This window comes from Balaenoptera ricei, chromosome 10 (genome assembly GCF_028023285.1).
Source record: "Balaenoptera ricei isolate mBalRic1 chromosome 10, mBalRic1.hap2, whole genome shotgun sequence".
Taxonomy (NCBI): Eukaryota; Metazoa; Chordata; class Mammalia; order Artiodactyla; family Balaenopteridae; genus Balaenoptera; species Balaenoptera ricei.
In genome coordinates, this window is record NC_082648.1 from 47957685 (window position 1) to 47972012 (window position 14328).

Genomic DNA, 14328 nt, shown 5'->3' on the forward strand with positions numbered 1-14328 from the left:
TTTCCCGGCGTGCCTCGCGGCGGTCGCTCATCCCACTGGCGGGAGACCGGTTCCGGTTGCATCAGCGTGGGATCCACGGCGAAATGAGGTTGTTCGTGAGCGAGGGCGCCCCGGGGAGCCTGCCCGTGCTGGCCGCGGCCGGGAGGGCCCAGTGCAGAGCGGAGCTGCTCATCAGCACTGTAGGCCCGGAAGGTAGTCTGCTGGTGCTGGTGGGCGGTGGATGAGCCGGGCGGGACTGAAAACACGCCGACGACCACCCTACAGTTGTCTTCGTCAACCCCCCCCCCCCACGCACTCCCGTCAACCTTCTCCCGCATTATCCTTGGACACCCCATACCCTCTTCCTTCCCAGTCGTACCTTTCATCCGTCACTTCCCTTAATTACCCTCAGTGTACCCTTTTCTTTCTTCCAGGACCTCGCCTCACTCCAGTGAACCTCTTTCCCTTTTCCAACCTTCTCCCACGCCTATCAGGCAACCCCCCGCCCCCCATGTCACTCACATGATAACCACCAGGTTCTCCTTTGTCGTTCTTAGGAAACTCTGCTTTCCTCTCCTAAGAACACAGAGACACACATACTCTCTTCCGTTTACCTGTTCTCATTCCCAGCCATCTGTTTGCGTGACTCTTAAGCGGTTCTCTTGTCAATCCTTCCAGTTCTCTTAATTTTGTTCTCCCACTGTAGCTCAGATCATTCTCAGATATCCTAATTACTTTCAGTTGTTCCACTTCTTGGCTGCAGCACTACCCCAGTACCACCACCTCCTCACTGCAGTCCCCATCTGTTGTTTCCAGCTGGCCGTCTCAGCTGAACACCTGCTGTTCTCTCCAGTTCATTCTGGACCCACCCCCTTTCAGTGGTCCTATCCTGGACCCTCTCCGTGAGACTGCCCATCCCCCCTGCCCCCACCCCACCCCCGTGAAGTTGTCCTTCTAAGTTGACAAAGCATTTCTTTTCTTTTCTCTGTTTTTCACCCGTCTTCCTCTCCCGGGTCAGAGTGTGTGGTCCCGTTCCTGACCCGGCCTAAGGTTCCTGTCTTGCAACTGGATAGTGGCAACTACCTCTTCTCCACCAGTGCAATCTGTCGGTCAGTACTGGTCCTTGATGCAGGGAGGTGGCTGAATAGAATCAGGGATTATTGTCCTCTATGTAGCCTTCTTCACAACCACTGTTTCACTGGGGAGTGAGAAATGGGCTAGACAAATGGGCCCCTTTAATTCTGCCTCTGTTGCTCTCTCCCTGGGTAGATACTTCTTTCTTTTATCTGGCTGGGAGCAAGATGACCTCACCAACCAGTGGCTGGAATGGGAAGCGACAGAGCTGCAGGTAGGGCTGAGATGTGGGGAATGGCAGGCAGGCTCTTGCTCTGCATGGCTGTCCTGACCCGTGTCTCCTGCATTGTAGCCAGCTTTGTCCGCTGCCCTGTACTATTTAGTGGTCCAAGGGAAGAAGGGAGAAGATGTTTTTAGCCTGGTCCGGAGAGCCCTGACTCATATTGACCACAGCTTGAGTCGTCGGAGCTGTCCATTCCTGGCTGGGGTGAGTTGGGCCTTGAGATGCGTACTGGGGAAAGCTGTATGATATACGAATTAAGAAAGAAGACTGTATTCAGAGTTCAGACCTTCCAAACTGCCACTTACTAGCAGTGTAAACTTTAAAACTCACAAAAACTCTTTAAACTTCATTTTTTTCACCTTTGAAGTGAGGGTAATGTATTATTGTCCACCTCAGTGGGTTATTGTGAAGATTAAGAGAGGTAATTTAAAATGCTTAACACAGTGCTCGACACATAGTAAGTGCTTAGGAAATGTGCGATACTATTATGTCAATTGGGAAGAAACTGAGTGTCTCACCTGTGTACTTCTTCCTTTCTTTCCTCAACAAAGGAGACAGAATCTCTAGCTGACATTGTTTTGTGGGGAGCACTGTATCCATTACTCCAAGACCCGGCATACCTCCCTGGTGAGAACTGTGCATATCACTTCTCCACCAGCCCCAACCCCAGGAGCTTGGTGTAGGGGTTACAGAGTGGGCAGTAGAATACTGAGGACCCATTTTGAGGTGTAGCTTGACAGGGCAGCTATAGCAGAAAGATGGCTGAGGGAACTGGGAAAGGCAGCTGGAGAAACTTTGTGAAGAAGGGGAGGGGGTCCCTTCCCGCCTACCCATTCTAGGTCTTACTGATTGCTTCTTTTCTTCCATGCCACAGAGGAGCTGGGTGCCCTGCACAGCTGGTTCCAGACACTGAGTTCTCAGGAGCCATGTCAGCGAGCTGCAGAGACTGTGCTGAAGCAGCAGGGTGTCCTGGCCCTCCGGCCCTACCTCCAAAAGCAGCCCCAGCCCAGCTCCCTTGAGGGGAGGGCTGCCAGCAATGAGCCTGAGGTTTGGAACAGAGCAGAGGGGTCCCCACAGAGCCTCAGTGCGTGAGGTGGTGGGTGGCTTGGAGAGGGACTTTGAGCATGACTACTAACTTTTTCAGTTCATGGAGAGCAAGGAGAAAAGTTCTTTACTCTGCGGCCCCCCCCTCACCTGGTGAGGGATACTGTCCACTCTTCATAGGAGGAGGAGCTGGCTACCCTATCTGAGGAGGAGATTGCCATGGCGGTAGCTGCTTGGGAGAAGGGCCTGGAAAGCTTGCCCCCTGTTCAGCCACAGCAGAATCCAGTGTGAGTAGGCACACATGAATGGGGCTTGGTTTCTTACGTGGAAATTGTCGATAGAGCCAATACCTGCCTGTCGAATTCTCTTTGCTGACCTTTAATTTTCTGTCCTCTCAACCTCTTGGCTAATACTTTGGATATACTGTCCATCAGTCCCATCTGCACCCATGTTTTCAGCTACTTTCTGTCTACTGATTGCACCTAAATCTGTTTTTTCCAGTTCACATCTCTATTCTGAGCTCCAGACATAGTTGTCAGACTATCTCCTAGATTTCCTCCACCTCCACTGGCATTGCAAACTCAATGTGTACAAAACCAAACCTATTACCTTCCCTGCCAGCTTCTCTTTCTCCTTCATTCACTTGTCTTAGTGAATGACTCCCACCTTCCACCTAAAAATCCAGGCCAGAAATCTTGGTGTCATCTATCTATACCCTTCTCTCATCTCTGCTTGTTATCATTTGTTCCATTACCAGGTCATTGATTCTAACTCCTAAAGAGTCCTTGTATCCATCCCTTCTCCCTATCCTCACTGCTGCTACCTGAGATTGGGCCTCACCATTTCTTACCTTCTCCTTCCGTGCCATCCCATGCTTCACTCTGCCACCAGAATGGCTGCTTAAAACTGCCTATGTTATCATCTCACGTTCCTTTTCAGAATTCTACAGATGGTTTCTTTGTGTAGTTCACAAGGCCTTTCATATTCTGGCCCCTGCCTGCATGCTTAGCATCATATTCTGTTACTCTCCTGAAAGCTAAGATAATATTCACACACATATGTAGATTTTTCCATCGAAATGAAATGTCTGTAGTTCTGAACATGTTGTTCAATAAAGATTTAAGTGTCCACTCCTTGTCAGGCCCTGTGTGCTGGGAACTGGGTCTACAGAGGGGAATGAAACAACAAGACTGTGCTCTCATACCACTTTGAGTCTAGTGGTATAGACAGGTATTTAAAAAAAACTGTCACTCATGAAACTAACACAACGTAGTTAATCAACTGTACTCCAATATAAAATTAAAAGTTAAAAAAAACCTGTGACACAAAGGTATAATTATAAATTTTGGTAAGTACTATGAAGGAAAAGAACAGGATGCTATGAGAAAATATCACAGGAGATTAACTTAGAAAAATGGCATTTGACCTAACACTTGCAGGAATTCCCTGGTGGTTCAGTGGTTAGGACTCCATGCTTTCACTGCTGAGGTCCCAGGTTCAGTCCCTGGTTGGGGAACTAAGATCCCGAAAGCCGCGCAGCATGGCCAAAAAAAAAAGGAACTAAGACTTGCAAGATGAGTAGAGTTAGGCAAGGGTAAGTCTGGGGGAAGGGTGTCTCAGAGCAAGCACCGTGTTTGGTTCTTTATAAGGAATTTCTAAAAGGCTAGTGGCTGGAGGCTGGTCAGTCAAGGGGCAGTTGGGTCAAGATGAGTTTTAAGAGGAAGGCAGGCTGAGATCATATACTCTCACACCTTGGTGTCTTTGCCCATGCTCTTCCTTCTCCCTGGAATGCCTGCATCTTACCTACCTGCTGTACAGTTGTTCAAGAGACCGGTTCTATAATTTCTTTCTCTATAGAGCTTGTGAGAGTCTTAAGTGCTTCATCTTCTGGGAGCTTCCATTGTCATATTATGTTGTAATTATCTCTTTATAAACTTTTTTTTTTTTAATTTTTGGCTGCGTTGGGTCTTCGTTGCTGCACGCAGGCTTTCTTCTAGTTGCGGCGAGCAGGGGCTGCTCTTTGTTGCGGTGCGCGGGCTTCTCACTGTGGTGGCTTCTCTTGTTGCGGAGCATGGGCTCTAGGCACACGGGGTCAGTAGTTGCGGCGCATGGGCTCTAGAGCCCAGGATCAGTAGTTGTGGTGTACGGGCTTAGTTGCTCCACGGCATGTGGGATCTTCCCGGACCAGGGCTCAAACCTGTGTCTCCTGCATTGGCAGGTGGATTCTTAACCACTGTGCCACCAGGGAAGCCCTATAATTGTCTCTTTACATGTCTGTCTCCTCGCTAATCTGTAAGCTTATTGAAGGCAGGGCCTCTCTCTTCTTTTATGGTACACATTTTCTAGCATAGGGCCAAGCATTTGGTAGATAATGATAAAATTTGAATGAATTAATGAAAGTTCGTCCTTTGTTCATTCACTCATTTTGCGTATTTCTTTGAGTACCTATTGAGGATTGTTTTAGAGATAATAAAGAATAGGAGATAGATTTTCTTAGGTGTTTATACAGGCTAACATGTTTAAATGTGTACTTAGAGGAGGAGACAATTGGCTAAAGACCCTAGAGCCAAACCAGGCTATCTTCTGTGCTTTTCCTTCTGACTGAAGGACATCCCCAGTGTCTTTTTTTTTTTTTTTTACTTTTTTAAAAATTAAACTTTTTATTTTGAGATAACTGTAGATTCACACGCAGTTGTAAGAAATTGTACGGAGCATCCCCAGTGTCTTGATCAGGCAAATTCCCACCCATTCTCGAGGCCCAACTCAAGTAGTTCTGCCTCTGTGAAGTCTTAGTCTTAGGCTGGAGATGCTTGCCTTCCTTCGAGCTCCTTGGGCACTTTGTACCTCTCATCGCACTGATCCAGTTAGAAGTTACCTGATAGAATGTAACCCTCTTGAGGGCAGAACCCTGGGTGTACTCTGCGGTGGTGCATATCTGCCACCGTAGTAAGCACACTCAAGATGAGAGAGACGTTACAGGGTGACACAAAAGGAGCACCACAGAATGTGTGGTACAGGATGCTTATGGACTCGGGATACAAGGATGACTGGGTGGAAGGCCGGTCGTCAGCAAAGAAAGGCTTTCCTGAAGGAGCTGATTTCTAAGCTGGATTTCAGAGAAAACTATGGTACTCAGTCATGGGGAGAAAAGTCAGTGAATCCAGGAGAAAACAGTGAGATCTTTCTCAAGGAAATGAGCTGTAAAATGTTCCAGGAAGTAGATGGAACATCTAACCGGATATGTAGCATGCAGCTGGGAAGAAGGGTAAGGTTAACATGAGGGAATCATTGGAGTCTCTATTAGCAGAAGAGGTTATGGGACTCGGTGTGCTCGCAGGATGCCCAGGGTTGAAGGACACAGTAAGTGATGGTAGTCAGCAATTGTAGATTAAGAATGGTTGAAAGTAACGCAACATTGTAAATCAACTATACTTCTATTAAAAAAAAAATATTAAAACTGAAAAAAAAGAGAAAAGAATGGTTAGAAAGATGAAAGGAAACCTGGTGAGGTGTCAGTGCCGGGGAGGGGGGTGAATACAGGATGTGTGCAGCTGAGCTTTCACTGGTGATGAAGCGTGAAAAGAGAAGAGCAGACTGAGTGACTTCCGACAGCAGATTGAGTTGCATGACTAGGAATGATCCTGGGAAAGTGGGAAGGAGAGGGTGGCTATGAAGGCAATGACTGCTTCCTGCTGGTTTGAGTCAGGCCGTGAGGAAGTGACCGATACGGGTTAGGGAGGGAAGAGTCAAGGGATATGAGAGGACTTGGGAAGGCTTGTGTATGGGCTGGCGAGCTGTAAGCATTTCAGGTAGTGAGTAGAGGTAATGTTAACATAGCACTTGGGAAGAAGGGAAGAGGTCAGTGCTGGGAAAGTGTTTTTGGGTGGCATTGGCGTCTAGGAAGTCAGCAAATGATGGTGGTTGGACAGATCCTGGGGAGAGTTGTCAATACCCCAGCGTTTGGAGCCTGGGAATGAGCTCATGGAAAAGGAGTACTTAGGGTAGTAAAGAGAGACAGAGCTAGTGTCAGAATGAGGCTTCTTAGGAGCAGTACACGAGGCTTGCTTGCTGTGGGCAGGGCCCTGTATTCGCCAACTGTAGGGATCTCATGGCTTTTGGGGGAGTTTATGCTCCAGTGGATTCATGTGAGGAAAGACTTCAGATGGATGTGGCCCTGTTACAGTAGAACAGATGCATCTGGGTGTTCTGTGTACTTTGGGTCCCTCTTGACCCTCTCTTCTCCCCCCTGGACTGTTCTCTTCCTCTTCCCTACCAGGTTGCCTGTGGCTGGGGAGAGGAATGTGCTCATCACCAGCGCCCTCCCTTATGTCAACAATGTCCCCCATCTTGGAAACATCATCGGTTGCGTGCTCAGTGCTGACGTCTTTGCCAGGTGGAGCCGGCTGCTGGGGGAAAGCCCTGAGGGAGCAGTGGGCCCCAAGGGAATAGGAGGCCTCAAGGGGGGAAGCCGGAGGGATCCTGGGTACATGGGAGGGGCTGAGATGGGGCCCCATGATCACCACATTCCCTTCCAGGTACTCCCGGCTCCGCCAGTGGAACACCCTCTATCTGTGTGGGACAGATGAGTATGGTACAGCGACAGAGACCAAGGCTATGGAGGAGGGTCTAACCCCCCAGGAGATCTGTGACAAGTACCATGTTATCCACGCCGACATCTACCGCTGGTTTAATATCTCGTTTGACATTTTTGGTCGGACAACCACTCCGCAGCAGACCAAGTAGGTTTCCTCTAATCAGGCAGAAATGGAGGGCGGGGGCAGTGGGAATATCTAGGAGACAGAAAGAAGGAACCAAGATTGTTCCCCGCCCCCCACCCCCAAACATCCGGATATTGTCCTGAAATGTGTCCCAGGCATTATTATGGGGATTCATTGTGTGCAGAAGCCTGACCAGGGCTGAAGGTGTAGCTGAGGGAGGGAAGAGACAGGACTTAGGCTCATGGGAAGGACCTGCCTTCCCTCTACCGCCTCCCTTCTCTTCCTGGCCGCCACGGTCTCAGGGCAGCCCCTCCTACTCCTGTGTTTATAGCAAATACACTCATCTTCCTCTGCCTGATTATCGTCCTTATAAAAACTGCATAGTAGACAGGCTGCCAGCTGAGCGTGCTGTGCAGTTTAGCAGCACTCTGATTTAATTTTAATTTTTAGGACATATCAAAGAACTAAACAGTCCTATCCTTTTGGAGATTTTTGTTAATGAAGAATACAAAACAGATAAATCTGTATTTTACAAAAGTAAATTCTAGAGCGATGAGGAAAGGGATCGTGTGGGGAGTTGGGCAATTTATGTGAGGTGTTTGGGCTCATCAGTAAACTCCCTACAAATGACTTAAGTGGCCTCTGACTGATTTCTTTGGCACTTGGACTGAATGGGTTTGGATCCTGGGTGGAGTGGAAGGAGGGAGGGGCGCACCACTTCCTCTGACTTACCCCGGTCCACCCCTCCCCTGTCCCTTGCTCACCTCGTCAGAATTACCCAGGATATCTTCCAGCGGTTGGTGGCCCGAGGTTTTGTGCTGCAAGATACTGTGGAGCAACTGCGGTGTGAGCACTGTGCCCGCTTCCTGGCTGACCGCTTTGTGGAGGGTGTGTGTCCCTTCTGTGGCTATGAGGAGGCCCGGGGTGACCAGTGTGACAAGTGTGGCAAGCTCATCAATGCCATCGAGCTCAAGGTGAGAGGAGGGTCTCCTGGGAGCCCGGAAGGAGACAGTCTCTAATCTTAAGGGACTCCCAGTCTGGTCCGCCTCAGGTTTTTTTGTTTTTTTTTTTAATTGAAGTATAGTTGATTTACAATGTTGTGTTAATTTCTGGTGTACAGCAAAGTGACTCAGTTATACAAATATATACATTCTTTTTTATATACTTTTCCATTATGGTTTACTCCAGGATATTGAATATAGTTCCCTGTGCTATACAGTAGGACCTTGTTGTCCATAGGATTTTTGTTTTAGCATTCAACACCTTTCACCAGTGGCTCTTCCTACTCTGTCCTGGCAACTCATCACCCAGTCCACTGCATAAATACTTACTGAGCATTTACTATGTGCTTGGCATTGTGCTGGAAAATCGACAAGTTGAGTTCATACTACCCTACCTTTGCTCCTGCTTCATACCACCTGATCTGCATTTGTTTAGTTCTTTCTCTCTTCCATATATACCACCTTTTCTTCTACTCCATGTTTATTCATTTGGTAGTTCATTCATTCATTTACTCAACAAACTTTTTTGAGTCTTTAAAGTAGGGTAGTCACAGTTCTAGGTGTTGAGGATGTGGCAGTGAACAAGACAGATTTTTATCTAGTGCGGGAGGAGACCAACACTAAAGATAGAACAGAGTTACTCCAGGGTAAACTGCCCGGAAGATGTGGTGGAGGCTGACTTCTGGGGGAAGAGTTAAGCTGGGTGATTAGAGAAGGCCTCTCAGAAGTAACATTTGAATTGAGAGTTTAACTGAAGAATGAGAAGGAGCCAGGAGGTGATGAGTGGGGTTAAGAGTGTTCCAAGCAGAAGCACCAGGAAATGCAAAGGCCCGAGGCAGCAAAGCGCTGAAAAGGGGAATTGAAAAGGACAGTGTGGCTCATAGTGAGTCGGGGTGGGGGTGGATGGGTGGTGGTGGATTGAGACAAGGTCAGAGAGGTAGGCAGTGACCTGATTTCCAGGGCCCAGTCAGCCATCTGGGAGTGGAATGGCACGCTGCTCTGTGGATAATGGGTGGGAGGGAAGCAAGAGAGAAAGTGGGGAAACCAGTCTGGAGGCCAGTGGTAGCTCAGAAATGGGATGACGATAACTTGGACTAGGTTAATAGCAGTAGAAATAGCGGAGTGGGAGGGGGGAAGGATTTGAGATATGTTTTGGAGGCAGACTCTATAGAACTGGATAGACTGCAATTCGGGGTGATAGGGAAGTCAAGAGAATGACGACTTGTATGCTTTTAGCTTGAGCAGCTTGGGCTGATGGTAGTACTATCTGTGAACACAGGCAAGATTGGGTGAAGAAGAGCTTTCCTGTGGAATGCAGTGATACTATTTGGGTTTGTTAAGTTTGAGGTGCCTTCTTAGACATGCAAGGAGGGATATTAGGTAGGCAGTTGATACAGGCATGTGGAGTTCAGGAGAGAGGTCCTGAGAGAGTTATAATTTCTCACCTTCAAAAACCCAGATCAAAACTCATTCAAAAGCTTTCATTGGTTAGCTCCACCTGTTTACTCCTTTCGCCATCATCCTTCAATGTTTGTACAATCAAGTTGTGCCATGAAAATAAGAATTTCTTGACATTTTGCCGTGTGAAAGCCTGTGCTTGTTTCTCACGCAAGCCCTCTCTCCCTGGTTGATTGTAACTTCCTCAAGGAGAGGAACCGTGTGTCTTCTCTGCGTGGCTCTCTGCTCCTCACACAGCTGCGTACAGGGCAGGGCTCTGGGTCTAGCCTGTGCTCAGAGAATGCTTTTTCCTATTCTTTGGAGTGAAAGGACACAGATGTGAAACTCTGAGTAGCAGATGTTGTGCTATGCAGACCTGAGTCTGCAAGTTCAGAGAAGGCCCAAGTAAGTAGTTCGTGAGTTGGCGGGGTGTGAGCGTGAGGCTAAGCTTGGTGGCAGACGGGGGACCTCATCTCTCTGTGCCTCCCCCCTCGCCTGGACAGCTCCTGGCCTGCAGCCTGATCCTGACTGTCCTACCTTGGGTCACCCCTTCTCTTGACTTCCCCTTCACAGAAGCCTCAGTGTAAAGTCTGCCGGTCGTGCCCTGTGGTGAAATCCTCTCAGCACCTGTTTCTGGACCTGCCTAAGGTGAGTGGGCCTTTCCCTCAAGCCAGTCTGCATGGCCTCCTCTGCCCCCTCTGCCTCAGCCACAGGCAGAGGCAAATTTGTACCAGGTCACCCTCATATGTTTTTAATTTCCATTTTAAAATTATACTTACATGCTTAAGGTAAAAAGATGTAACAAGAAAAGGGCACAAAGTGAAAGGTCCAGGCCCATCTGCCAAGAGGTATTTACTACTGCTGATTTTCCTTTGAAGCACTTGCATATGAAAGTATTCCTATGCCTTTTTTTCCTCCTTAATACAAATTAGATCATGGCATTCATATTCTTCTTCAGTCTACTTTCTTTTACTTCACAATGTGTCTTAACCAATTTTTCACTTTAGTGGATTTGCTGCTTTTTTTTTTTCCTTTTAAACTTTTTATTTGGAAATAATTTCAAGCTTGCAAAAAGAGTTGCAAGGATAAGCAGTTGCTAGAACAAAGAACCTCGTGTTCTTTACCCAGAAGAACCTCATGTACCCATTATCCAGATTCACTGGCTGTTAAGATTTTGCTCCATTTGGTTTAGCATATTCTCTCTCTCATACATGTATGCATGTGTACTTATATAACCTCTTTACTCTTGAATGCTGCCTTGTGTGTTTCCTAAGAAAAAAGACATATTCCTGCATAACCACAGTATGGTTAACAACTTCAAGAAATTTAACATTGATATAATTGTGTGATCTACCAGCCATATTCCAGTTTTGCCAACTATTCCATTGATATCCTTTCTAGCATCATTTTTCCTGTAGTGTAGAATCTGGCTCTGGATCATGTATTGCATTTAGTTTTTCTGTCTCTTTAGTTTCCCTTAATCTGAAACAGTTCCTCAGCCTTTCTTTATCTTTTATGACATTAACAGTTTTTAATAATATAGGCCCTGATTCCCCCTTTTAAAATAGAATATTCATTTTCGATTTGTTGGCTGTTTTCCTCATGGCTAGATTCAGGTTATGCATCCTCAATTGGAATACTACATAAATGATACTTTGTTCTTTCCAGAGGCACATCATGGCCATTTCCCCCTCACTGGTGATGTTAGTTTTGCTCAGTCAAGGTGTTACCCAGCTTCTCCACTGTACAATTAATATTTTCCCCTTTGCAACTTACAAGCAGTCTGTGGGAATACACTTTAAGACCATGCAAGTACTTTTCTCTTTATTGAAAGGTTCCCTCTAAATTTAGCATCCATTTATTTAATCATTCTTACCTGAACCAGTTTTCGTTAAGATTTGCCAACTCTGCCACTCTCTCCACATTTACCCTTCTCCTTCATTCATTTATCTCCTTATTTATTATCAGTGTCAACTCATGGATTCCAATTTTTTTCAATGGTTTATAATTGATTCCTGTCCTAAATAATTTTCATATTCGAATTGTCCCTTATTTGGCCAATGGTAGCCTATTCAAGGTTGTTCCTCTGGGTGTTTCTGAGGTCTCCCATCATTTTTTTTTTTTTTTTTTTTTAATAAAGTCTCTTTATTCTTTTTTTTTTTAATTAATTAATTAATTAATTTATGGTTGTGTTGGGTCTTCGTTTCTGTGCGAGGGCTTCCTCTAGTTGTGGCAAGTGGGGTCCACTCTTCATCGCGGTGCGTGGGCCTCACTATCACGGCCTCTCTTGTTGGGGAGCACAGGCTCCAGACGCGCAGGCTCAGCAATTGTGGCTCACGGGCCTAGTCGCTCCACGGCATGTGGGATCTTCCCAGACCAGGGCTCGAACCCGTGTCCCCTGCATTGGCAGGCAGATTCTCAACCACTGCGCCACCAGGGAAGCCCCTCCCATCATTTTTTAAGCACTTCCTTATTTTCTAGCATAGCAGGATATTCTAGATTCATCTTGTTCCAGTCTGGGATTCAACCATTTCTCTACCAAGCTCTGTTTTTTTTTAAGTAGGGAACAGTATTAGAGACCAAGATTTAAGTGTGCTCATTGCCACTGGGGTGTCTTTGCTTCTAGGCCCTGTCAGCAGAGAGTTAGGCATTTGTTTTGGGTTCACACCGACACCTGAAATTCCAGTCCAGCCCCATGGGGTTCTTCCTCGCTTTCCCTCATCTCATATTTTTATTTCCCTTCTTCCAAACAGTAAGTACTCTGGTTCCCAACAACATTATTTACTCATTTGCTCGATTCTACAATACACCTAAAAATTTCAGAATTGCTTCACCCATACCACTATCAAAAAACCTACTAAGACGAGTGTAGGGTTTATTGGCAGTCCTGCCCCTTCCCCCACCAAGCACGGGTATATAATCAAATATGTTCAAAATTGTCTTGGCTTAGTTTTTTCCCCCTTTAGTGTGGTTGTGTTACCGAAGTAAGCCAATAAGTTTGTTTCATTTGCTTCTAGTTCTTTTTTCTCTTCTCATACTTATTAACTTGATTTTTTGAAAATGTAGAACATCAGTATGCTTCTAAAACATCAAAACCATGCAAAAAGGTATACTCAGAGAAGTGTCATTCCCTCACTCCCTTTCCTGTCCAGGCTACCTTGTTCTCCCATCTCCTGTAGGTGATTGGCTTTGTTTTCCGATTTAGTCTTAGTGTGTGTATTTTTGTAAAGATAAGCCTGTGTATATATATATATGTGTGTGTGTGTGTGTGTGTGTGTGTGTGTGTTATTTCCTCTTATACAAAATATAGCATACTGTATATACTCTTTTGCATTTTGTCTTTTTCATCTAACAGTATGTTCTAGAAATGACTCCGTATCAGGATTACTTCATATCAGATCATAGAGAGCATCCTTACTCAGCCTTGTTTGTTTGTTTGTTTGTTTGTTTTAAACAGCTGCATAGTACTCCATTTTGTGTGGGTACCATAGTTTTTTGTTTTTTGTTTTTTCAAATATTTATTTATTTGCACCAGGTCTTAGTTGTGGCATGTGGGATCTTTAGTTGTGGCATGCAGAATCTTTAGTTGTGGCATGCGGGATCTTTCTTTTTGGTTGTGGCATACGGGCTCTTAGTTGTGGCATGAGGGATCTAGTTCCCTGACCAGCGATTGAACCCGGGCCCCCTGCATTGAGAGCGCAGAGTCTTAACCACTGGACCACCAGGGAAGTCCCGTGGGTACCATAGTTTATTTAACCAATTTCTTGTGTTTGCCATTTAGGTAGTTTCCAGTATTTTGCAGTTAAAAATACTATTGCAGTGACTAACCTTGTGCATGTGTATTTTTGTATTGTGGGAAGTGTATCTTCAGGATAAATTCCTTAAAAGGGATCACTTGCTGTGTGCAGGAGAAATGCATATGTAGTTTATTGCCAAATTTTTCTCAATAGGTGTTATTCCATTTTACATTCCTCCCAGTAGTGTGTGTGTGCACTTGTTTGCCCATAGCCTCACCAGTAGAGTGTGTTGTCAGGTTTTGGATGCTACAGTGTTTATGTGGATGAATCACATGAACCATCCCTTACAAAAGATTTATCTTTGTTTTTCTGCTTACAAAAGTGATATACGCTTGTTTTTAAAATTTCAGAATGAGGGTATTCCCTGGCGGTCCAGTGGTTAGAACTCTGCACTTCCACTGCAGGGGGCACGGGTTTGATCCCTGGTCGGGGAACTAAGATCCCACAAGCCGTGCGGTGCGGCCACAAAAATAATGTTCAGAATGAAATACATGGTGTAAACGTGGATGTTCCCCTTAGTCAGCACTGAGATATAGTTTTCCTCAAAAATTTTTTGGCCTCTTTTCCGGGCGGCGAGTGGGGAGGGAGGGCGGGCGGCCTGCTGGGTCCGCGCGGCCTCGGGGCTGGAGCCCGGGTCCCCGCCCGCCCCAGCGCCCGCTGCCGGCCGAACCCCGCCCCCCGCGTCTCATCGTGTGTCGCGGTGGTCGGATGTGCGCCCGGGTTCGCGGGACAGGCGGGCGCAGAGGTCCCTTGTGTTGGCGCGGGTGGCTGCCGGCGAGGTCCCGGCGCCTCCGCGGAGCATCGTGGGTCTGGGGCTGGGGGCGCCGCGGATTGCTATCCTCTCCGCACTTTCCCGGCTCTGAAGCCTCGAGAACACGGCTAGGCAGCAGTAGTTTAATGGGGAGTTTGCCTGCTGGGAACTAGGGGCCTGCTGGGGTCTCAGTTCTTGGCTGGCCCCGGAACACGAGGTTGCCAGGTGTGTGACGGCAGCAGGT

The 14328-nt window shown here is 46.8% G+C and overlaps 1 protein-coding gene across 3 annotated transcripts in view; it reads left to right on the plus strand.

Moving 5' to 3' along the window:
- The window catches only part of MARS1 (methionyl-tRNA synthetase 1), a 19633-nt gene continuing 5305 nt past the window's right edge, over nt 1–14328 (plus strand). For 2 of the 3 annotated variants that reach the window (XM_059936283.1, XM_059936284.1), the window contains exons 1-11: nt 1–192; nt 998–1088; nt 1249–1327; nt 1406–1540; nt 1888–1963; nt 2211–2383; nt 2561–2667; nt 6657–6773; nt 6916–7119; nt 7871–8072; nt 10110–10184. In XM_059936283.1, the coding sequence (XP_059792266.1) occupies nt 84–192; nt 998–1088; nt 1249–1327; nt 1406–1540; nt 1888–1963; nt 2211–2383; nt 2561–2667; nt 6657–6773; nt 6916–7119; nt 7871–8072; nt 10110–10184 (1368 nt within the window). In that variant the 5' untranslated portion in view covers nt 1–83. The remainder of the gene's footprint in view (nt 193–997; nt 1089–1248; nt 1328–1405; nt 1541–1887; nt 1964–2210; nt 2384–2560; nt 2668–6656; nt 6774–6915; nt 7120–7870; nt 8073–10109; nt 10185–14328) is intronic. The other variant, XM_059936285.1, reaches the window with a different exon arrangement.